At 40.2% G+C, this 24,028-nt stretch overlaps 2 protein-coding genes across 6 annotated transcripts in view; one reads left to right on the top strand and one right to left on the bottom strand.

Annotated features, from left to right (window-relative positions):
- The first annotated feature begins 2,557 nt into the window (after nucleotides 1–2,557).
- TVP23A (trans-golgi network vesicle protein 23 homolog A) lies at nucleotides 2,558–17,451 on the top strand. Of its 3 annotated transcripts, none has more exons than XM_006257882.4 (8): nucleotides 2,822–2,907; nucleotides 2,992–3,071; nucleotides 9,931–10,075; nucleotides 12,141–12,230; nucleotides 12,911–13,039; nucleotides 14,933–15,061; nucleotides 16,043–16,102; nucleotides 17,199–17,451. In XM_006257882.4, exons 1-7 carry the CDS (start codon nucleotides 2,899–2,901, stop codon nucleotides 16,100–16,102), a joined length of 642 nt encoding a protein of 213 aa, XP_006257944.1. In that variant the 5' UTR covers nucleotides 2,822–2,898; the 3' UTR covers nucleotides 17,199–17,451. The 3 variants fall into 3 exon arrangements, with proteins under 3 accessions (XP_059572506.1, XP_006257944.1, XP_014466235.1); XM_014610749.3 differs by having other exon boundaries at nucleotides 2,884–2,907; nucleotides 9,931–9,967; XM_059716523.1 differs by lacking the exon at nucleotides 9,931–10,075 and having other exon boundaries at nucleotides 2,558–2,907.
- A 130-nt stretch (nucleotides 17,452–17,581) lies between these two features.
- NUBP1 (NUBP iron-sulfur cluster assembly factor 1, cytosolic) overlaps nucleotides 17,582–24,028 on the bottom strand; it is a 62,310-nt gene continuing 55,863 nt past the window's right edge. For all 3 annotated transcript variants that reach the window (XM_059716522.1, XM_059716521.1, XM_014610745.3), the window contains 4 exons: nucleotides 20,563–20,673; nucleotides 19,099–19,201; nucleotides 18,207–18,290; nucleotides 17,582–17,755 (listed from right to left, as the gene is read on the bottom strand). In XM_059716522.1, coding sequence (XP_059572505.1) covers nucleotides 17,712–17,755; nucleotides 18,207–18,290; nucleotides 19,099–19,201; nucleotides 20,563–20,673 — 342 coding nt within the window. In that variant the 3' untranslated portion in view covers nucleotides 17,582–17,711. The remainder of the gene's footprint in view (nucleotides 17,756–18,206; nucleotides 18,291–19,098; nucleotides 19,202–20,562; nucleotides 20,674–24,028) is intronic.

The raw sequence follows: 24,028 nt of genomic DNA, 5'->3' as shown, positions 1-24,028 counted from the left end.
CCTAGTGACAGATGATGCAGTGCTTTCTTTACCCGAGTCTTCACAGGCAAGGTCAACTTCCAGACTACTGCAATTGGCAACATAATTTGGGGAGATGAGCAGCCATCAGTGGTGAAAGAACATGTTATGGAACCACACAAAAAAGCTGGACATGTACATGAGAGCATGTGGAGGGAGTTGGCTGACGTGACTGCAGAGCTGCTGATCATCATCTTGGAAAATTCATGGTGACTAGGAGAAGTCCCAGGAAAAGGCCAAACATATTGCCCATCTTTAAACAAAGACAAGAAGGAGGATCTAGGGAACTACAGATTGGTTAGCCTCACCTCAGTTCCTGGAAAAATTATGGAGTAGGTCCTCAAGGAATCCATTTCTAAGCACTTGGAGAAGAAGATGATCAGGAACAGTCAGCATGGATTCACCAAAGGCAAGTCAAGCCTGATTGCCTTCTGTTAGGAGACTGGCTCTGTGGATGTGGGGACAGTAGTGGAAATGATATACCTGGACTTTTAGCAAGGTTTTTGATGCGCTCTCCCACAACATTCTTGCAAGCTAGCTAAGGAGTATGGGTTGGAAGAATAAACTGTACGGTGGATAGAAAACTGGCTGGATCATTGGACTAGTAATCAATGGCTGTCTGTGTAGTTGGCAGCTGGTATCAAGTGGAGTGCTCTAGGAATTAGTCCTGGGGCCAGTTTTGTTCAATATTGTCATCAATGATCTGGAAGATGCAACAGAGTGCACCCTCAGCGAGTTTGTGGATAACACAAAGCTGGGGGGAGTAGTAGATATGCTGAAGGGTAAGGTCAGGAATCAGCAAGACTTAGACAAATTGGAGAACTGAACCAACAGAAATTTCATGAAGATCAGTAAGGACAAGTGCTAGGTCCTACACTTAGGATGGAACAATCCTGTGTACCAGTAGATATTGGGGACTGACTGGCTAAGGAGCAATTCTGCAGAAAATGACCTTGGGGTTATACTAGACAATAAGCTGAATAAAAGTCAACAGTATGCCCTTGTTGTGAAGAAGGCTAATGACGTATTGGGCTGCGTTAGTAGGAGTGTTACCAGAAGATCAAGGCAATTGATTGTTCTTCACTATTCAGCACTGGTGAGGCCACATCTGGAGTACTGTGTCCAGTTTTGGGCTCCCTACTACAGAAAAGATGTAGAAATTGGAGAGTCCAGTGGAGGGCAATGACAATGGTTAGGAAATAAGACACGACTTCTGAGGAAACTACTGAGGGAGCTAGGCATATTTAGTCTCAAGAACAGAAGACTGAGGGGGGATGTAATACCAGTTTCCAACTATGTGAAGGGTAGTTTCAAAGAGGTTGGAGCTAGACCAGGGATGGGAAGTTATTTTGGCTGAAGGTCTACTTAATGAGATTTGGTGTCTTAACAAGGGCCACACTTTTCTCTCTCGCTCTCTCCCAGAAGTGTAACACACCCCATTCCCCACCCAGAGCTGCAGCACTCTGATGCGATGTGCACCCCACTCTAATCAGAGCCGTAGCAAGCCCCAATCCCCACCTTGACCCAGAACCCGCCAGCCATGTCTGCAGCTTCTGCCAGCGTGCACCCAGCACAGCCGAAACAACTTGGCCCACCCAGCAGAGCCACTGGCTGCCCCCTGGCTGGATCCCATCAGCTTATGGCCACCTGCCCATGGGCCAGATACAACCAGTTGGTAGGCTGGATTTGGCCTGTGGGGAGTATTTTGCCCTTCCCTGAGCTAGACTGTGCTCAGGGATGACAGATGACGGAACAAGGAGCAATGGTCTCAAGTTGAGGCAAGGGAAGTTTAGGTATGGCATGGCCAGAAGAACTGTTCAGATCATTGCTATAGAAAGGTGCATTTTAAAATAAATCTAATGATCTACACCACTTTAAAACAGATATAGTTGTGCGATGTACAATGCTTGGAACCTGCCAGCTAAGTAATGTAGTGCTGTAAGCCTCGGGGATCCTCGGCTGCATCCACTATCTTCGCCCTTCCCATCTGTAGGTGCCTTCATCCTCCAGCTCTCGACATTTCATTTCTGTACCTCTGGCACGATGTCTTCATGGTGGCCGTCCAGGAGGCCTTGTCCCCTCCGACAGGCTCAGGAGCACTTTCTTTGGTGTCTGGATTGCTTCTGTTGGTTGGCCATGAGTCATCCTGCTCCCATTTTCTGCAACAATGCCTGCTCCACAGCTTGTTTTTATTTTAAAGAAATTTTTCATATTTGAAGCCAAATCAAGTCCAAATCCGCGAGTCAGTCCAGAGCCGTAAGTGGCCCTACAACCGGCAAACATCCTCCACCCCCACCAGGGCATCAGATATTTTCGAAGTCTTCTGGCAGGCATCCTACGTGCAGGCCCCAGCCTGGAGGCTTGTGGTTCGGATGCCCCCAAGTTTCCCCTCGGCCGCACCGCCACAGGAGCAAGCTAGGGAGGAGTCTCCCATTTCCAACACTGTGGCGGGTACCAGAATAGCAGCCATCCCCGGGAAGGCTTAAGGAAAACTGCCTTCAGGGACCCAGACTTGGCGTTTCCCCCGCCAGGACCCTTCTTGGCTCTGGTGCCATGGGACCCTCCAAAGGCTATCCCTGAAATCCGCCTTGCCCGAGCCCCAGATGCAGGCACACGGGACGGGACGAGACGGGGCTCCCTCCCCTAGGCTTTGCCGCTTCAACAAGCCCCGTGTCCCGCGCGGGGGCCCGGCGGCGCCTCCCCTCTGCCCCGCAGCCCGGGGAGGGGCCAACCGCTCGCGACGGCCGGACGCGTTTCCCTGCGACGCCTCCTCCGCGGTGCCCTGGCAACCGGGCGCCCCTGGCAACCGGCCCATCGCCGCCGCCGGAGCGGGTAGGGGCGCACCGCCGGCTTCCGGCCGTGCCGGCTCCGCGCGGGACGATGAAGCAGGTAGGGGTCGTGGGGGGAGGGGAGCGGGGGGAGGAGGTCTCCATCCCCGTGACGTGACCGCCGGGCCCTGTCCCTCCGCTGCAGCCCCTGGCGGACGACACCGAGGACGTGTCCCTGGACTTCGGCGCCGAGGAGGAGCTGAGGCTGAGGAAAGCCCGGATCAGGTGAGGGGCGGCGAGCGGGCCCGCAGGGCGAGGAGCCGGGCAGGGCCTCAAGGGCAGGGGCTGGAGGAGGTGGCGAAGGCGACACTGGCCGGCGCGCGCCGGGCCCCTGTGCCGACAGGAAGGGCGGGGATCGGCGTGTCCGTGCAGCAGGCCGGATCTGCGCCTGCCCGGGGCAGCCGGCCTCCTTGGCACCGAGACCTGGGTGCCACATGGGCAGAGTCGTGCCCTCGCCTGCGTCACAGGAAGGCGAAGCAGAAGCTCTCGAAGGCGAGCTGATTTCTCACGTTCCCACAGAAGCTTATTTTTAAGTTTCTGAAATTCTCACATAAAGGAAAGAGGATGAGAGCGCCTCGCTGAACCGCTTCATGGTGGGGTGACGTTCGGGCCCTGCTCCACCTTGTCTTAACTTCCCCTTTGGTTGGTCTCGTGTGCTGTTTGGGGAAATATGAAGCCACGTCAGGGCGTGCACGGCCGAGTTGCTGATGCATTTGCGCACAGCGAGGGTACCTATAAGACCGAGGGTGCTAGTGCCCCAGAAACGCACACCGAGAGAGGAATCGCCTGTCCCTGCGCACGCCTGTTTCTGTGAACTCTCTCTGCTCATGCACTCCCAAGTTAAACATCCTCCCAGCAGTAGCCTTTAGTCCAGGAGCTACTCTCAGCTACACTAAGTTACTGTGGAGTTTTAAATCCCAGATCAGACTTAATTAAATAGAAAATTTAAAGGGCAGCCTATTGTCCTAAAAATAAACCTAAAAATAAGCTTTTGTTTAAATAGTGGTAAAAACCAGAAAATAAGTGTTCAGTGGAAGCTAGAAATGTACTTCATGGGATCAAATTAACTCGACACCTATTTAGGGCAATGTGGGATTAAGGTAACATTGCTGAAAGGCTTGCCTCTTCTTTCAAGAGCAGGAAAGTAGAAACACTTGCTTGAGTACAATAATAAAAAGTGGGCTAGAAAAAAAAACAAGATTTTAGCTTTTCAGTCTTGACATTGTTTTAAATCAGAGTGATTTCACTTCCTCCTTTTAAACATCTGCAACTCCCTTCACTGGTACATCTCAAAATAGGTTCTAAAAATTACATCGACTGTATTTAACAATGTTTCCATTGCAAATTGGATAGTTATAAAAACTAGAAAAACCTAGCTTGGCCAATTTGCATCCCATGAAGTCTTTTTTTTGTGCTAGTCCGTTCACAGCATCATCTGACAACGTAGGCTGTTGCCTACAAGAGCTTATGCCTCTCTGAACCAGTTAGTCTAAGATACCACTTTGCCCTACTCAGTCTGACTTCAGTGTAAGCACACTAGTCACGTCTATGCTCACAGTGTCTGTAACATACTTAAGCATCTCCTCCATCTTTTTTTTTTTTGTGAACTGCTCCAGCGGGGGCTGTCCAAGCTTTTTAAGTTTAAAAGCATGTAACACTTAAATTGTACTACAGGAGAAGAATAATTAAATTTTGCTGGTTATGTCTCAGTATATTCATGCTTATCCTGGTGCTTTTAGATAGGGAAATGAAAAACTAAATCTCCTAATATTTTAGGAAGTGGAAAACTAAACATGACTTAGGTCTCCTTCCCTACATCCTCTTGTGCTCATTCATCTCATCTCACAATCACGTGAGTTTCAGATGCAAAGACATACGTGAATTAAACCATTTCCGCTTAGAAAATGGAAAGAAAGTGACTTGAAACCAGCAGTATACTTAACCCAAAGCAACTAAAAGATTCCCCATTCCTCTTATTCCTGCATTTCTTAGGATTTACATTTAGATCAAAACACACAATTGAGTGGCTTATGTGCCCAGACAGTCTATACTGGGGCTCTGTGTAGGCAGAAGGCTATGCTTACCTTTTCAAAATGTAAGACTGTGCTTTTAGAGTTTGAACATTGCACACTCAATGTTTCTCTTGGGCGAGCAGCAACTCTCAGGAGAAACTGAATGTCTGCATGTGGCCTAAGTCTAGACTAATTTTGTTTGCCTACAGATTGATTTAGGAAGCTATACATTTATTGTTGTTCAAGAGGGCCACAATTTTTGTTGCCTTCATTATATCCACTTCATTGCTGTTATCTGCTTGGGAATTTTTAAATTAAGAATCTTATGTATACAGAAAAGGAATTAGAAACTCATTTGCTAGCTCTGAAGTAAAAGAATAAATACAGTCCAACAGATATTTCCACAGCTGATGTTTATGATAGTAGGTAGTTAAAGAAATAAGTAAAGGTCGAGATCCTTTGGAATAATGGCTGAATATATATTAATGTAGAATTATTTGCGTTTAATGTTCATGCCAAACCAAGTCTGAAAATCTAGCTTAATACATAGATTCTTGACCAACTAAAGTCCCTATAAAAAGGCCAATATGCTACAAGCTCAACAGTAAGTCATACTTGGTCAGCACAGCTTATATAAATCGGCTAAAACTGGTCAATGTCATTCAGTCATCCAGAAACAGAGAAGGATGCCATAATGAACATAAATTAAACTGTTGAACACAATATTCCTTTTTTGTGCTCAGTTTTGTCTAACATAGTAATAAAAAATGGAGAGGTCTACCGCTGCTGGAACTTGAGGCAGAAGTCAATCATCATCCAGCCAAATAGGCTGCCTTTCATTTTATTTTAATCTGCCTTCCTGTTTTTACCACAGACTTCTATAACCAGTGATAAATTATTGTAAGAGACAGATTTATGCTGTTTTCCTTGCTGTTGTGGTTTTACATTCTGAATTTCCCACAAAGGGGGAACCCATTGTCATCGATATTAAAAAAACCAGAAAAATATACTTCTCTTTGTAGTAATGGTAGAACACATCCAGCATATACAGTTGTGGAGATTTTGTGAAACATTTCTTACAGATAGGAGGGAGACATCGGCATTACATAAAACTATTTTTTCAACTTTTTTGCCAGACTTGCAAAGGTTAGTATATAAAAGCCTCTTGCACCTAGATTTCATTTGTAAGGAAAGATATCCTAAAAGGGATTCATCCCCTTATAGATCCACTTGACTTTTCTCTCTCTGAGTTGAGTGCAACCACATAAGATCACAGTCCTGATACAATAGCCCAAGAAGCTAATGGAGATCTAGAACCATAAAACAAACTATTCTACCCTTTGTTCATTTATCACTTTATAACTGAATGCAATATAGACCCTTCTGTTGTCTAGTAGTGATGGTTTTTCCTGGTCAGTAAGGAAAAAATTGAAATATGAGGTCTCTTAGCCTTATTACCAGTCCTTCCTTGGACTTACCGTTACTTACAATTGCTGGGTGTGAAATATCTCCCTTTCTCACCCTACTATCAGAGTTCATAGTGTGGAGTTCCTGTTACCTGTAGAACTCCTTTCAGATTCCTCAGGCCTTCCTTTTATTCCCCACTGGAGGCTGAGCCTGAACCATGATTAGCTATTTTGATGATTGGTTTTCACATTTTCCCTAGTACAAGTTTCTCTGCTGTGTGGATTTTACAAATTCAGCAGACATCTACAGTTTAAAACAGTTGTAATAGGATGTATGCATCTCATCTTTGCTTCTCTGTAAGCTGCCCAAAGCTGCTTCCTAGGATTATGAGAGGAAGGATTGTTTTAGAAGAAAAAATGGTGATACTCCATTCTGTAAAGGAGCTGTGTGTGTCTTGTGGGGAAGTGAAACAAGTAGCAGCATTGTTTCACAGGCTGAGGTAAATCAACATCCTTTTCCGTATATATCATCCCTATGAAAGATTCTTTAAAAACATCCCTTGCAGGGGAACACCCAGGTTAGTGTAATTAATTATTAACAAATCTGCTCTTGAAGAGCATTATCTAGTTTTATATTTTAATTGCTTGCTTTGGTGCATTGTGCAAAACTAAAATTATAAGTTTACAATAAACAGTTTTCTTTTATTCCTTATTCCTATAAAAAAATCCTGAATCTAAGCCAGTCCCTATGAGTCACCTCTTCTACCCATCAAAGTGCAAAGTCAGAGAAATGCCAAGTCCAGTATTATGTAAGGCCTTGTGTTAAGTGGTACTGTATGAGTGGTTACTTGTCCATTTGATTTGTGCATTTTTTCCAGATGCCTTAACAATGACTTATCTAGCTAAAACTCTTTACATTGCCTATACTGAATTGCTGTTAAAACAAGAAAAATACATGAAATACCCCTACTGGATTGAAGTCAAGACACAGATAAGACCCACAGTCACTTAAGATTTTGATAATTTTCATTAATTGCATCTTTTCTCTCACAAGCAACTGAAAAAACACCACTCAGGGTCACATGGTTAACATAACCGAGAAGAGGATTTGGGGAAAGTTTGAGGTTAATGTGGGTATGATCAACTGACTGATTTATATAAAATGTTATTGTTTGCTTGGTTTGTCCCAGCATCACACTTACTTCACCATTTGTGTTCACTACTTCTGCAAGCATTTTATTGCTGGTATTGTTCTAAAAGCATGAAATATTCTATCTTACAAGCATATCCTAAACAATTCTTAAATGAAATGTAGATTTCAGACAGATAACAGAATTCCTGTTACTGCTGTTGATTAGGGAGTTTTTAGATTCTAGTGTTAGTTTGCTGATTGGCAGGAATAAAAAAACCCCTACAATTGTAAATTGACTAGATGTAGAAAATTAACAGGGAACACTGCTATGTCTCACTTAATAGCAGCCTTATATATTATGGCATAACTTTTTAAAATATTAGACTCTGGGGAAGTCAACATGGCCACTTGTAACTCAAAGCTTAGACTAAAACTTAGGATGTATAGACAGATAATTGTACACAATGGGCAACAATGAATTGGCCCTCTCACTTATTATTTTCTTGAGTTGCAAGTAGTCTTCCATTTAACTTTTAACATCTACAAACATAACATCTATTCATTTTCAGAAGTAATTTAATTTATTCATTATGAATAAGACTTATTCCATAAGTTTTGCCTTTACCTGTCTTGTCAATGTCCTAGTACAGCTAGATGTTTTCATTTACTAATCAGTGTTCCCATAGCCTCAGACTTGAACCAAATTGATTATCCTCCAAATACTTGGCATTGCTTTTAATTAGAAAGCAGCATAGATTTGCACTGTATATCTACTTTGGTTAGGGTATATAGCACAAGCTTTTGTAGGGTGAAGGCTCACTTTATTAGATGTTCTAATTAATAGGGGCCTCATAGAAACCATTCCAGTATTTTATATTTAGGCAACATTAAACTTATTATGATAAACCCAGCAGTGGGTCTTTTCCCCATGATTACTGCAACTTTTCAAATTTAAGGCTTTGCTTTTATTTGTTAAATTCATGTCTTTTTTGGAGGATCAAAGAAGAGATATGCAGTAGTCTTGTACATAGCATATTGGTATTCTTTGCAAAATTGGACATTGGGACTAATTGGTGATGCCTCGTGTGTTTTTTCCAGTCCAGGGTAGTGAGTAGCAGAACCCTAAAACTGGAATCCCTTTTAAGGCTAAAAACAGGTAGGATTTTTTCTGAGCTAAGGCCTTTTATTCTGGCTAAAAACAGAACTGAGTTAATGTGCCCCTGACTAGAGATATGATTTGCATCAACATATATTTGGTACAGTCATTTATACACTAGGCTTAGATGGCAATTAAATCAAATTAGCCAGGATTGTTCAGAGGCAAAATGTTAATTACAATAATTCACAGGTACTTAATGTGGGACAGGGGGCTTGTTGGTCTGTAAGGTCCTGGGTTTGCTGCAAGACACAATGCTCAAATGCAAATAAAGGTGGTTGTCTGTTTTTGAGCCCTACAGACTAAGAAATTCATTGCTGCACTTTGAAGTACTGAGATGATGCTCCCTGCCTCCCCCAGCCCCCTCATTCCGGGCTAGTTTGAGTTTGTTGCTGTTCACGCTGTGTGTGTAAATGACTAGCATTGAAAGTGGTGGGATAGTCAAAGCCGAAGACAATCAGAGGGGAGGGATAAATCTGACCTTTATTTATTTATTTTTTTCAATTGGCAGGTGAACTTGATTAGCAACTATACAACCATACACATTTCAGGCTATTATACAAGTATATTGCTTCAAATGGAGGCTATATTGTCTAAGCAAGGCAGAATAGATGCAAGACAATAAAATAGCTTTCCTACTGACCAGGAATGATATTGTACTCCATGTTGGTTTTCCTTCCTCTAGCATTTCTCCTTGTTTCCAAATGGTCAAAATTAGGTTTTGTGTATTTGCTTGCATTAGTTGAAACCAGTGGAACTAATAAGCACTGTTTCAGATTCATTAGTTCCTCTAGTTCAGACCTGCCTCTCACAGTGAGTACTTGAAGTATTTAGGTTCCTTTATCACTATTAAAGTTTAATATGGTCTCCATGTAAAAGGTATATCCATTTCAAATATACAAGCTTTTATAATTTAAGACTGTCTTGTTTTCAAAACAGTTCTTAATAGAATAAATCTGTCTGTTACCTTGCACTTCTATTTTTGTTGCCCTACTGTGCTAATTGAAATATTGGTGCAATACTGAGCAGATCAAAATACTTAATTGACATCTGGATGCTTAAAAATCATAGTGCCAACATGGGCTCCTTTTGGAAATAACAGATACAACTTGATGAAGGAGTGTATATATTTTATTGTTCTGTATGAAGGGAAGGAAGACCACTGGGAAAGTGATGCCTTTGTTGAATTAAGCACATATATGAGTGCTCATTTGACAAGTCCTCTCATAGCAGCCACTAACTGAAAACTGACAGATGCTATTGAAAATTAAATTTAATTTACAGGAGCATTTCATAAGTGTAACTGCATTGTTAGTAAGCATGATAATCCTATTTCTTTGTCTCATAAGTTAGTAAGTGTTCTGGATTGTTTTCCTAGGCATCCACTGGCTACCTTTTTCCACCTGTTTTTCCGAGTGAGTGCTATTGTTACCTACTTGTTCTGTGACTGGTTCAGCAAAAGCTTTGTTGCCTGTTTTGTCACTATTCTCCTCCTTCTGTCCTTTGACTTTTGGTCAGTTAAGGTAAGACATTTCTGAACCAGTAATTGAGTTTGAAAGTGTTTTGTTTACAATTAAGAAAAAACAAAAATGTGCCAAATACACTCAAAGAATTCAGTAATCTTTTTTTTTAAACAAAATGAAAACAGCATTTACAAATATTAAAGTAGTAAGGAAGTTACCTCAGAGGAAATGTTTGTGGCTTCTTTCTGAGACTGGATAAGGTGGCTCAATGCCTCAGTATTGACCTAGTTATTCAATGTAAACAGCAGCAGGTTTGAGACTCAAAAGAAGCAGTTAATGTAAGAAAAATGGTAGCAAGGGGTATAAAAATCTTTGGATATTTTTTCATTTTCTGTAATCATGTGTTAACAAGTCCAGAGTCTAAGCACTCAAGTTAAAAATCAAACCAAATATTTGAAACAACTGCAGAAGGAATCTATAAGCTTAATGTAGTTCTGAGTTATCCAAGAACTGGGAAACTAGAAAGGATTACTTACAGAGCAACCCAAGGCATTGACTTAATAGTCAGATCTGTGCAGGTGGAGTAGACTTCCTTCCTTGCCCAGAATTTTGTTGTACACATACAGTCCCTGTTTGGTTTATAGAGAGGTCCAGTTATGCCAGGGGTGGGCAAAGTTTGACTCACGGGCCAGATCAGGCTTGCAGCAGACTCCATTTCCCAGTAGCCTTTGCACTGTCACTGCAGCCAGTTTCCATGGATACCCTAGGTGCAGTGGAGCCATGACAGTGTGGACCAGGGTTTCAATGGAATCCGGCCCCAGCAGTGCTGGCAGGGCACATGGATGGGTGGGAAGCAGGCGATCTGGCAATAACAGCGTAGTCTGGAGCCAGGGCAATTCTGGTCTCTAGACCATGCTGTCACCGCTGCAAGATCTCAGCCCCAGCCCTGAAGCAGCTTCCTACCTTGCCAGTGCATGGAAACCCTGGCCCCATGCTGTCATGTCAGCACTGCACCTGGGGTCTCCATGGAAACTGGCTGCAGCCACATGGGCAGGGGCTGCTAGGAAAGAGAGTCGGACCACCTGCCAGATCTGCCATTTTGCAACCACCCTCCCTCTCCCCCCCCCCACCAAGTAAGGCGATTATCTGAAAATCTGAATGGCAGAAGGTAGCAATGTTGCATTGGTGTGGTGGGTCTTCTGGATGTGACAGACTTGTAGAAAAAAATCACTTTGTTGAAATAAAATTCTGTCATTCAAAAAAATTGTAATCTAAAAAGATTGCTGGCAAAAGGAAAAAAAATAAGCTTAATTCTAATCTGTTCAATGCTTTCTGTTTACATTTTGACTCCATCACCCTAAAATTTTAGGATTTTTTTTTTAGGGGAGCCAGGACAAAAAAATCCCTTAAGACTTTTTTTTGTTTTTTAAACCTGACCTATAAATGATATGGATGTCCCTATCCACACAGAATATTTTATTTTCTTTCAAAATAACTAATTCTGTTTTTACATTAAATAGCAAAGTTTAGATTTTATTTTAATTTAGGCTTGGGCCTTTGGTTGTGTATGTAACATTATCCAAAAAAAATCTTGAGCTTCTGAAAAAGTAGAGGTAGAACAAGGTATGCATATGTTATTTCTCCTGTGCACATTAATTCTAATATAGTGAAAAATTGCTATGGCATTCATTTGTATGTAAAGGTTAATGTCTAACCTGTTGTTTGAATCTGTGCAACTTGCTTGTTTACAATGAATGTTCTGTTTTTCAGTGCGTTTTATATCTTATTGGGATTTCCCCTTTCTTTTTCAAAGCCTGGGAATGTCCCCTCATAAACAACTTTTGTAATCTTGCTTGGGAAAGGCAGGCAAATTTCCCCATGTAATCCAAAGGATAATGCTCTAGCACCAATTCCCTTTTTAAAATGGGAATACAGGCCTCTAAACTTCTATTAAACTCACCTGCCTTCAGTTACCATGTCCCCTACCTTCACCCCTGCCCTGAAAGTTGGCATAGCTTTCATAACTCATTTTAAACATTAATTTTAAATGTCCAGTTTCAAAATCACACACTTGGAAAGAACTGGTGTCTGTTGTGTGAATTACTCAGCAATGACTTTATCCTAGAATGTTACTGGAAGACTCTTGGTTGGGCTACGATGGTGGAATCAGATTGATGAAGATGGAAAAAGCCACTGGGTATTTGAAGCAAAAAAGGTAAGAGCTGTAGTAACAATATATTAAGACAGGAAAGCTGCCGTACTAAATACAATTAAGTTATCTGACTATGGAATGGTCCATTGGAAAAAAATGCTGTACATTAATCCCTTTACAAATATCACTGACATTACTTCTTAGGTAGTACAATTTGCTGAACATCACAATTCCAAGGTACTTCATCATTTTAGAGTAGTTACGAACAGTGAGATTTTTACTTCATGAGTACTTCCTTTTCGATTTCTGAACATAGACATGCATTCTAACAAACAGACTAAATGCTAGTTTCTTAACTAATTACTCAACAAAATCATGTCTCAATGCCTCACTGTTAAGGACCTACATCATAAATTTTTGTGTGTATACACATAGTAGTATTTGCAAGTTGTGTGTGTATGTGTATTTTTTTCCATGTTGCTGTTGTTTAATTTAACTGAATTCCAGTTTAAGAAAAATTCATAGTCTACCACAAAGAACTAGTCAGCTAGAATAAACCTATATATAAACAGCAGTAAAAACAAGAATACAACTCAACTCTGAAAGCAGTGCCCTGAGACCCAAGTACTGGTAAACAGTTTAGCTTTTTTCAGTAATTGAAAAATACTTTATTGTTACTTTATTATAATTATGATTATTATTACTACTACTATTTCTATTAATGATGATGATTATTATTAAAGGTTTCTACAAACATTGCTGCCTCAACTGAAGTTGAAGCTCGTATCTTCTGGCTTGGTCTGATTATCTGCCCCATTATTTGGACCCTGTTCTTTTTTAGCACCTTGTTTTCCTTAAAGCTGAAGTGGCTGGTAAGCATGTCATACAGCAACAACTGCAAGTAATTTGGTGGTAATAGACCATTGTAATACAGGGTTCTTGTGGCACTCAGGACAGGTTCCAGAAGACTGGAAAGGGGTCATTGTGGTACCTATTTTCAAGCAGGGGAGGAAGGAGGATCCAGGTAATTATAGGCTGGTTAGCCTCACCTCTGTTCTTGGCAAGACCTTAGAAAAAAATCATAAAGGATCATATTTGTGGGGGGCAACACAACGTTAAGGGGAAATCAGCATGGGTTTCTAGCAGGCAGATCCTGCCTGACCTAACCTAGTCTCTTTTTACGACCAGGTCACAAAGTGCTTAGATGCAGGGGTGGAGATAGATGTTATTTACTTGGATTTTAAAAAGGTTTTTGACAGTGTCACACCCAATTCTTACAAGCAAACTGAGTAGCTGTGATGTGGATTTTTTCACGGTAAGGTGGGTGAAAAAATGGCTTATGGGACACACCCAGGGAGCGGTGGTAGATGGGGCAGTTTCTCCCTAGACAGATGTGGGCACTGGTGTCTAAATTTGCAGACACCAAACTATGGGGTACAGTTAATACACTGGAGGGCAGGGAGCAAATCCAGGCAGATCTGGATAGACTGAGGAAGTGGGTGGATCAGAATAGGATGCAATTTAACAAGGATAAGTGCAAGGTGCTGCACCTGGGGAGAGAATCTCCAATACACCTATAGACTGGGAAGTACTATTCTGAGTACCACGGCAGTGGAAAGGGATCTCGGAGTCTTAGTCAATGCAAAAAGGAACATGAGTCGCTAATGTGATGAGGTAATAAGTAAGGCTAACTGCACTCTTTCTTACGTTAGCAGGTGCATCACAAGCAGGTGATACTTCCCCTCTGTGGCATTGATCAGGCTGCAGTTGGAGTACTGTGTCCAGTTTTGGGCGCCACACTTCAAGAGGGATGTGGATAACCTTGGGAGGGCTCAGGGAAGGGCTGCTCATATGGTTGAGGGCCTATGGGTAGGATCCTATGAAGACGGACTGAGGGAGCTGAATCTCTTCAGCCTCCACAAGAGAAGGCTGAGGGAGGATCTTGTGGTTGTCTGCAAACTCATCGGGGGGGGGGGGGGGTCAGCTGGGAATAGGGGACACTGTTTACTAGGGTGCCCCTCAGGGTTACTAGAAATAACTGCCACAAACTAAAGGAGAGTAGATTTAGATTGGATATTAGGAAGAAATTCTTTATGGTGAGGGTTGCCAAAATATGGAATGGGTTTCCAAGGGAGGTGATACGTACTTTCCCCTACTTTGGAGGTGTTCAAGAAGAGATTAAATAGGCACCTAGCTTGGGTTATTTAACCCCAGTGCACTTGCTGCCTAGAGTAGGGGGTCAGACTCGATGATCTACAAGGTCCCTTCCGACCCTAGAAATCTATGAAAAGAAATAAAAAACCCGAATCCTTTAAAATAAGTCAGATTTGTACTTCATGATATCTTTAAGTTACAAAGATCCAGTGGAAGCCTTAAGATATAGAATCTCTACTTGCCAACTAGAGGTCATGCCTCTGGTGGGGTACAGGTATTATCATTCTTAACTTCACCCCTCCAAGACTGGCTAGTCATCCCTTTAGTTAGACTCCCAGCAACCAGCAGTACAGATTTAGCTCTCCAGTCTAAAACTTTTCTGTTGTAGCCAGACGAAATTAACTAGAAGAAAAGTGAGAAATTAACTCGGCCAAACAAATTCTGCAGCTGGATGTGTTAAATAATACTTAAATAGTATGAAAGAGTACTACATTACTAATTAACTTTCCAAAATGAAAATTTGAATTATTGGAGGTAATTTTTTTATGGTTTAAATGACCATGCAGTTTAAATGTACATGTTAATCATCCTAATTTTTTTATTATTTCCAGGCTCTTGTGATAGCTGGAATCTCCCTTCAAACTGCTAACTTATATGGATACATCCATTGTAAATTAGGAGGACAAAAAAGCATCAGCCAAGTAACTTCCAGGCTCCTATCACAGCAGATGTTTCAAAGAGTAAGTGTTTTGATAACAACCAACACTATTTGCAAGACATACAGCCAATTTTAATTAAATTGAACATGATGATTCACATTTTGCATGGATGATTTTGGGATTTTACAGTTATTGATTCACTGGAGAAAGAGGCAAGTAGTCTTAAGAAGAAGAAAAGTCTGAAGCAGTGTTGAACAGGATTGCTATATATGGAAGTGTTTCCCTGGAAGGTGAACTTTAACTTTCAAATGAATTCCAGGACAGTTACAGGTCATCTTTTTGGTGGAGGGAAATCTATGAATTTTTCACTCTAGGTTGGAGCCAATAGAAGCAGATTTGTTTAAGTGTAGAATATGATGGCAACTCTTCCCCATGCATTCTGGTTTTAGGATATCAAGTAATGTGGGAGAGTGAGCCACTATCCAGTGCAATCTCTTATAGCACCACAGATGTGTTCCCCTGTTATTTCAGGCCCTGTAATGGTCTGCTTGCCTCTCCTGAAATTCAGCACTCCAGTCCCATATTTAGCCCCACCTTCTCAGGTAGCAGTTATCCAGAAAATTCCAGACACTCATGCCTACCTACTTGGCTTCTCAACACCACATTTTTTTGTTTCTAAGTCCTAATCCTCTGGTGTACCTAAGCAACATTTTTTCCTCAAAACACAACCCTCACCCCTTTACTTAAGCATCTTATGGTTCCTTGCAGCACAGCTATTAAAAAAGTTTACCTTTGCTGGTCCTGGTCTTCATTTTCTTGGGGCCCACCCCAAGAGCTAGCTATTTTTCCTTTTTCAAGCTGTAGGTTTAGCAACTCACTGAGGTTTCCATTGCTCCTTTTAAAGAAAATTTAAGTCCTCTCAGCTGCATCTGCTAATGATTCCTGCAAATGCCCAGGTACAGCCATGAGGGCCAATTAAGCACTTCAGTTCCTGATAATTTTTTCTGCCAGTATGGGCTTTTTGCAGCCACAAAATGTCAATTTCCTCTGCTCATTCTACAGGACAGACCAAAAGAATTTCAGAAGACTGTCTTGAAGGGTATGGAAATGCACAACCACTAGGTGAGCAAATACATAGGGTTGATGCAGGAAAACCTGATTAAAAAAAAATGCTTTCTTAAATGAAAAGTTTTTATTACTTTTATAAAATATATTGATGTTAGCATTATGCAGTAGTTACAAAATGTGTCTGGTCAAGAAAAAAAGTTGGCCAGAGTCTTTTTAATGACATATCTAAAATTGATAAGAAAAAGATATACAAACTAACAAATTAAAAAGGCAGAGTCAGAAAGAAAATCTACATCTTTTAAATTCACGGTAAAGGCAAGTTCTTGATCTTGCTATGCAAGGATGCTTTGCTTCAGTTTAAGAAGTTTATCAACTTATCTTGAAGGGGGATTTCTGACTACACAGTACTGCCCTTAAGTGTTCAGTACCTTTAAATTACCAAGAGATTAGTCAGTGTTCAGGCTTAAACTTTTCTTTCATTACATTCTGGAGTTGGTAGTTTCCCTAAACTCACCACATTTTGTTGGGTAACCATATAGTTAAACTTGAACTGACTTAGTTTGAAAGAAAATGGAATTAATCTTTTCCAACTAGAAGAAATTGGAGTGCAACTATTACAAATAAGGAAAAACAACATCTTGTCTAAAGATGGCCAGTTAGAAGGTAGGGCAGGGTGGTACCTTAGAGACTAGCTCAGTGATTTTTCTGCCAGGGTGCTACACAAGATTCACAAAATAAACCTGGAGAATTAAAATAGGAAACCATGGTGTCAAATAACATTCTGGCCCGTTGTGGTCTTTATGTTCTTTGCAACAGAATTGTGCTATTTTTCCAATACTCAAAAAAACCCAACCCAAGCGAAAGCATTTTCTGACATGGGTCTTGAGTCTAAAAAGGTTGAGAACAACTAGACTAAATGGATGAGAGGGGCATTAGCATCTGACAAAATAGATTGCTGGCTATGAAAGCTAACTGGTGAGGTAGAATGGTGGATTGATGCTTATAAAAACTCATGCTTCTTTGAACCAGTTTGTGTCTAAAGTGCCACCCTGCCCTGTTGGCTGATTTGAAGACTAACACAGAAACTGCCTCTGTAAAAGTGGCTAGTGATATTTTCCCATTAGATAATGTCATCATTTTCCTTTCCCAGAAAGACACTGTAGTCCTGAGAGAAGTCAACACTAAATTGAGAACTACAGCCTAAAGTCTGTTAGTCGAAGGAAAAATGTATTCAAGTGATCTTATTCAGCAAGTGCATGGAAATATACACTACAGTTAATCTCCAGAAGACTTGAAGAAAGTACTAATAGGTAAATGGAACACATTATGTATGTCCCAATGAAAACAAACTGTTTAATGTATAAGTTTCTGAATAAATGCTATGCGTATGCATCTAAAGTAGATATTTATCCAAAGCTTTGCACTTGTATGATGAACAGTTATAACAAACTTCAAAGCATCAATTGGATTAGATGGCCATTAGTATGTTACAGTAACAGCAAACTATAAAAACAGAAAATTAAGAGGCAGCAATTAATTACCAAAAAATTTATTTGCAAATAGAAAAGGAGATCTCTTTACATTTGATTCTGATAATTCAGGACATAAATTATTTTCCTATAATTAATATGAAATATGTATAAAGCCCATTCACTAGTTGGATCTACTTTTCTTGAGATTGGTGTAAACCACAATAATCTTGAATTCCTGAAAAGTAAATGGAACAGTAGTGAGTTTAGTATTTTGGACATTCCACAAACTTAGGGCTTGTTTTGCTTTCTTTCAAACTACCCTGCTTAATTTGAAATGACTGGAAAAGTTTCACATGTGCTACATGCCCTTTCGAGTACTATCTATCTGCCTACTCTTCTGGAGGTGGATGTGAGTAAGAATATGAAACTAAATTATACAATACTACTGATTAGGAAATTACCCAATTTCCCCTTAAATGCCTGTTTGAAGTATTAAAACAATTTTGTCAGAATAAGTGGATAGGAAATTTCTGGAAACCAACCGTACAAAATGCATGCAATTAAAGGATTATTAATGGTGGGGTTTGACTAAGGTCATGCTGTAGGCACCTGTGACATTTTGGTAAGGTAACTACTGTGAGCTGGGAAAAGTATCCAAACACAAGCTTCCAGCATGAGCTACTTACTTTGGATGATATTTTTGTAAGATGATGTAGCTGGGGACTCGGGTACTTCAGACAAAAATGACTGGCCGTTATCACAACTTTTTCCTGGAAGAGGAAAAATTAAGATAACTACTTAACTATGGAAAAGTTACCCTCTCCCAATGATGTTTAATTCTAGTGAATCAATCAAGAGCTTCTGCTGTTCTTACCACATTTCTTCCTGTATCAGCCATGTCTATAGAGCTACATGTAGCAGTTCTCACAGGTATTTATCAGTTTATCATATTGAGGCCCTGATATTTCTAAATCAAAGACTATAAATGCGTTCTCTTTTGCCTAGATGGGATGCTGCTCTTTAATTCCATGGAATTTATTTGGCAATACCAACCTGGTCTTGCATTACATTAACTTCCATAATATCATCTGTTATTTAATTATCTTTAGGCAGCACATCAGATTACATCCACTACAATTCCAACATGATTCACGACTTGAACTACTTTTGTAGCTGAAATTTTAAAAGTACAGCTCTCATTTTATCAAACCTTAGCGTTTACAAAATTTTGTTCTTCCTTCTAATCGGTTTGGTTTCATCTAGTCTTCAATGTAAATGAGCAACTTGCCAAAGAGAGAAAGTTACATGTTCCAATAAAAGGTAAAAGCTAAGATGATTATAGTTTATAGCTACAAAAGTGACTATCACTGCTCATTTCAGAACAACTTACTGTTTTCAATATCTTTCCATTTATCAACATTTTTAATGTAAAAAGCAATGTTGGGAAATGGTATTTAGAACAGAGATTTTTAGATAGTTTATCAAATAGGCATTTAGTCACTAAGATAACAAAGCCAGAGCACTGTAAACTGCTGCTAGACACCTCTGCCTTTTTAAAATGTGCACTATAAAGATTACCTATTTGAGGATCTAGAGGCACTTTACCCAGGAAAGAAACATTTAAATTTTTGCACATCATCTCTGCACCTCCTGTTGTTGGAGGAAAGATTTCAGATTCATTCTGTAATGGGGGAAATAAAAACAGAGAGATTTGCAACCAAGACCATTTTAAGAACATTTTCAGTTGTGCATAACAATATTTTCTGAAACATCACGGGATACTGAAATCTCATTTAAGATTAGAAAGACTAAAGATTTTGGGCTTTCTGAAGGCTGCTTAAAGTAGTTTCCTGGCATGTGATCACTAAACACATCGATGTTCTACACAAATCATTTCTTCCCAATAAATGTTTTTAGGTATGTATGTATAAATTCTGAAAAGAATGCATTAAACTGCTCCTTTACTTTCAAAGTTACCATTAATTTAAAATGTGTATAACAAACAATCCACATTTTAAAGTTTTTGAATGTTGATATAATAAGAGTGAGGGATTTAAAAACAAAACATGCTTGAATTTTGAATGAATCCAATATCTAGGACTCCTGAGTTGTGATAGATGAATGATTCCCAGTTTTGCAAGCATTTAAATATTTAAGTGGACAATGGGATAGAGGCCAAGGCAGCATTCTCAAGAGAGACATCATTAATAGCAAATCAAGAGTTGCGTCATTACCGCTGCCCAATCCTCCTCCAGGTAGGCAAGATACTGTAATTTTGTTTCTCTCTCCTAATTCTCATAATCTTTTTATAATGGATACATGCCATCAGCCTGGGAGTGGCTTTAAAAAAAAACGTAAGGCCCATAATGCTTCTAAAAGTTGCAGAATTATTTGCAAAAACAAAACAATGCATTTTAAGCTTACTCATTTAAAAGATTTATCAGGAACTCAATATCCAGGAGAAACTGCCAGGAATAAGAAAACATTTATAATTTTGGACAAACTTTTAGAAGTGAAGTAGACAAGGGAGAAGCAGCAAGTTTTTGATCACACAGCACTTCAGAAGTCTCTCACACCCCACAAGCTGCATTCACAAGAGATATTCAGAAATGCCAGATAATGAGCCCTTTGAATGAGAGGTATTTAAGAAAAGGGCAGATCTAAAAGCAAGTTTGTTATTCAGTGATGGACGCCAAGCATAACTTTTAAATTGCCTTAAAGTAGCTGAAGCCTTTAAGATGAAACTATTATCTCCACAGTGTTGTTACTGAAGAAACACAGATCTAGGAACCTTGGCCTCAGGAAATTCTGAAGGATAAATGTACATGTATGTACATGTTGTTGGTGGAAACAGCAGCAAGCAAAAGGTTTTTTTTGGATTACTTCCCACATGATTCTCTTAATGAACAGCTATCAGACGAACAGACAACTCTGACGTGGCCAAAAAAAAATCCCCTTCACTCCCACAATCACTAACTACATACCCCAAATACATATATCTAGACATAATTGAGTGAATAGAGGTAGTAAGTTTACTATTACCTTACATTTTGGGCATATAAAGCCACTCATATTTTCAACAACACCGATGACTGGCAGTTTAACCTTATGACAGAAGTTGATCTCTTTCCGAACATCCTGCAAGGCCACTTCCTGTCAATAATTCAGGATTAATTGTTATTTTGATAGTGGTATCATTCACCTATGCAGTTGTCCTGCAAAACTAAACCTCCTAGCAAAGACGACTTCAAGCCTGTGTTCAAAGAAGAGTTCTTATGGAATAGTTTCACTTCAAATTCTGAAAATATGAACTACTGTCCCTTATACTGAATAAAGAGATTTTATGACTTGATGTGGACTAAAGATAAAGCAAACTATTTCTGTTCCTTCAGTTTTCTTCTGACAAGTTTAAATCCGACTTAAACAATGAAATCAGTTCAGCCATATCAATGTTTTATCACCTACATTCATTTAATAGCTTTAGTTCTTTAAAATAGAACTTATGCAAATATTGTCCTCCTGTTGTTATAGAGAAAGACATCAGGTGAGAATGCTGAGAAGACAAAGGGGAAGCAGTTTACTGTTATTTCCAAATTAAAATGAAATACATTACAGCAACTCAAAATGTTCTCACACAAGTAATGGAGATCACCTCCCAATGGCTTTTTTCAATTATATAACCTTGCATTCTTTACATATACTTCCTCCATAATGCTCCATTTGTTTCTTGCCACCTCTCCCTCTGTTCCTGTAATATCCACAGTGGATAGCCAGAGAATAAGCAAGAAGTATTTATGAGATGAGAATATCTTTTACTAACAGCTCTCCCAACTATGAATTAATTTGCCCCCTTAAAACGCAAGGTAGGCAGCTAACTTCCATTTGCTTCAATAGTCATCTGAAGTTACAGACCAAGTGAAGAACAGCTGCTATGGTTAAACCTAACTGTTAATGGCTGTTTTTCAAGTGGTTTTAGTCCTTATCACCAATTAAGCAAAGAGAAGATTAGGAGGAGGAGGAGGTAGGTTGTAATAAACATAGTATTTCCTTAAGGCTATAGTTTCTAGTGAAGTTAGGAATTTTTATACTCAGGCCTGTCTTCTGAAGGTAGTGTGTAGGTTCCTTCAGGACAATGACTTGGGAGGTCAGAAACAAAGTGGTTGTTCTGTGAAAAATGTACTCACACTGGTGACTGGACATTTTTCATCTTTTACTGTTTTTCTGTGAGCTCAGTCTAGAGTGTAGTGGTGATTTAGTTTCACCCACATAATTTCTATCAGGTTATCTGGACCACTGGATGAGTTACATCACATTCTGTGATAGGCAGACATAGGATCCCTTAGATTCTAATATTTTTGTTGTGGGAAGCATGGATAGTGCTGGCAGTAGAGATCTGTCAGCAGGTTCTGCATTTGTTTAGGTAAGTTCTTGTTCCATGTGGTGTTGGCCAGTGGAGGTTTGGCTTTTGACAGCGATTTTGATGAGATTGGGGTGTTTGTTCAGAAGGCAGAAGAGCTAGCAGGGAAAGGGCACCTGGGAAAATTTCTTTCAAAGTGTGACTTAACTGTTAATTATTTTTTTTATAGGCTCCAATATGGAATGGTATGTGATAACCAGGTGGAGGTTTACAATTTTATATCTTGCCAGATTTGTGCACAATATTTTGAATAACTTGTTCAAAGATGCAGTATTTTTTGGAGTGTCTTTGCTAGGTAAAGGTTGTTTTTAGATTGTTCATGAAACCTAACCTCACCGTTCTTATCAGAACAGATGCAGTGAGATGTAGCTACAGATATTAAATTTCTTCTTGAGTTTGGGATGATTACTGATTTTGTGGAGGTTGGTGGGTTGTTTTTGGGGTTTTTGCTTATGGTTTTCATAGTGCCATTCTTTAGGTTGATTATGGCTCATATATAAAAGCTGACATTAGGGTGGTAAGGGTTAAACTGACCCTGGAAATCAAGCCCACAATCATGATTCCTAGGCATTTATTCCATATAACAAAGATGTCATTTATATTGCACCTACAGCAGGGGTGCTAAACCTCTGGCCTGTGAAGCAGTGTTATGCAGCCTACAAGGCTTCCTGCAGATTCAAAAACTGGATAGTGGAAGCATTAATTACTGTTCCCCTGTCACCACATTTCTATCCCCATGGGGAGCCCTGCAGGCTGGATGATGCGGTGCTTTGTATTAGATCACCACTCTGCAGTGGGGCTGTTATGCAGGGTGTCTCTGCAGCTGGATCCAGTGCATGGGGTTGGGCCAGTGTGCCAATTCCTTGCATGGGATCCAGCTCTTGGCCAGAAGGTCAAGCAGCACTGATCTACAGTACATGGATTTGGTAGTACATTTTTCCAAAGTCTTGTTCAAGGGGTCTCAAAGCAACTGGCACATTTGGTGAGGATAAAATGGGGGAGTTTCACAGCATGTTGTAGTTGAAAAATTTAAGTGTGATCTGTGGTCTTGTAGATACTTTAGACAGGCTGGGATACCTCTGTGTTAGCATCTAGGCCAGTGATGTCTATAGGGGGAAGGATGTTAGTGCCAAAGAGGTGGTTCGTGTTGTGGATTTTATTAAGGAAGTCTAATCATGGGGACAAATTCAAGTAACAAGTAGCTTGAGGATGGTTCCTAGGAATGCAGATACTCCTCCACTGACAGTAGTATGCTTAAATAGGATGGGCCTATGCAGGGTATTTCATGCATCTTAGCACATAAGAAGTTCCTAGAGTGGGAATAGTGGAGGCAGTTATGCAGATTTTCTTGGAATTGATAGGGAAACAATTGCTGGGGTGCTAGTTGAGTTCAAGGATGAATAATATGACATCCATCCTTGAGTTCCTTGAAACAGCTGGTGGCAGAGAGTTGCATTAGCCTTGCAGATGTAGCCCTTCCAGTTTATGGTTAATATAGCTCCTTTCCATTTGCTTAACTTGATCATTATTTATTGTTGGATATTGAGGAGTGTATGCCTCTCTTTCCAAGGGGAGTGTGTGGCAATGGTTACTGTAGTAGCTGGTTCCACTGTGTGCTGGATTGCCATTATCAGTTTATTACTGAGCAGCAGACCCAAACCTGCCAGTCTTCAGCTCTATTTCTCTAATTTTCCTAGTTTCCTGCCACTAACCTCAATTCTAATGACTCTTTTCTTTTTGTTTTAAATCACAAGAAAGGAAGCCATATCAAAAAGCTCCATTTTCTTTTAAAAGGCAACATTCCCTAGCATCTTAATTCTTTTCTTGCTTTCCAATGTTTTCTCTTGACAGCTCTATATAGCCATAGTTTTATGATACTGAAGACTACTTCAAAATGCCACACAGAGCAGCATAGCATTTATTCAGCTAATTTTTGTTTAAAATCAACATACTGATGTTCAGAGCAAACTGACAGTATACTAGATCTCAAAACTTTGGTTTTGTACTCAGTACTTTGTGACAGATAGGATCATGCCGGCTGTATTCCTGAACTGATCAAAGAAAATTCCGATGGCATTAAAGCCATTTAAA

Source organism: Alligator mississippiensis, chromosome 13 (assembly GCF_030867095.1).
Source record: "Alligator mississippiensis isolate rAllMis1 chromosome 13, rAllMis1, whole genome shotgun sequence".
Lineage (NCBI taxonomy): Eukaryota > Metazoa > Chordata > Crocodylia > Alligatoridae > Alligator > Alligator mississippiensis.
The sequence above is the reverse complement of the archived record's forward strand: the minus strand, read 5'-3'. Positions and strand labels throughout refer to the sequence as shown.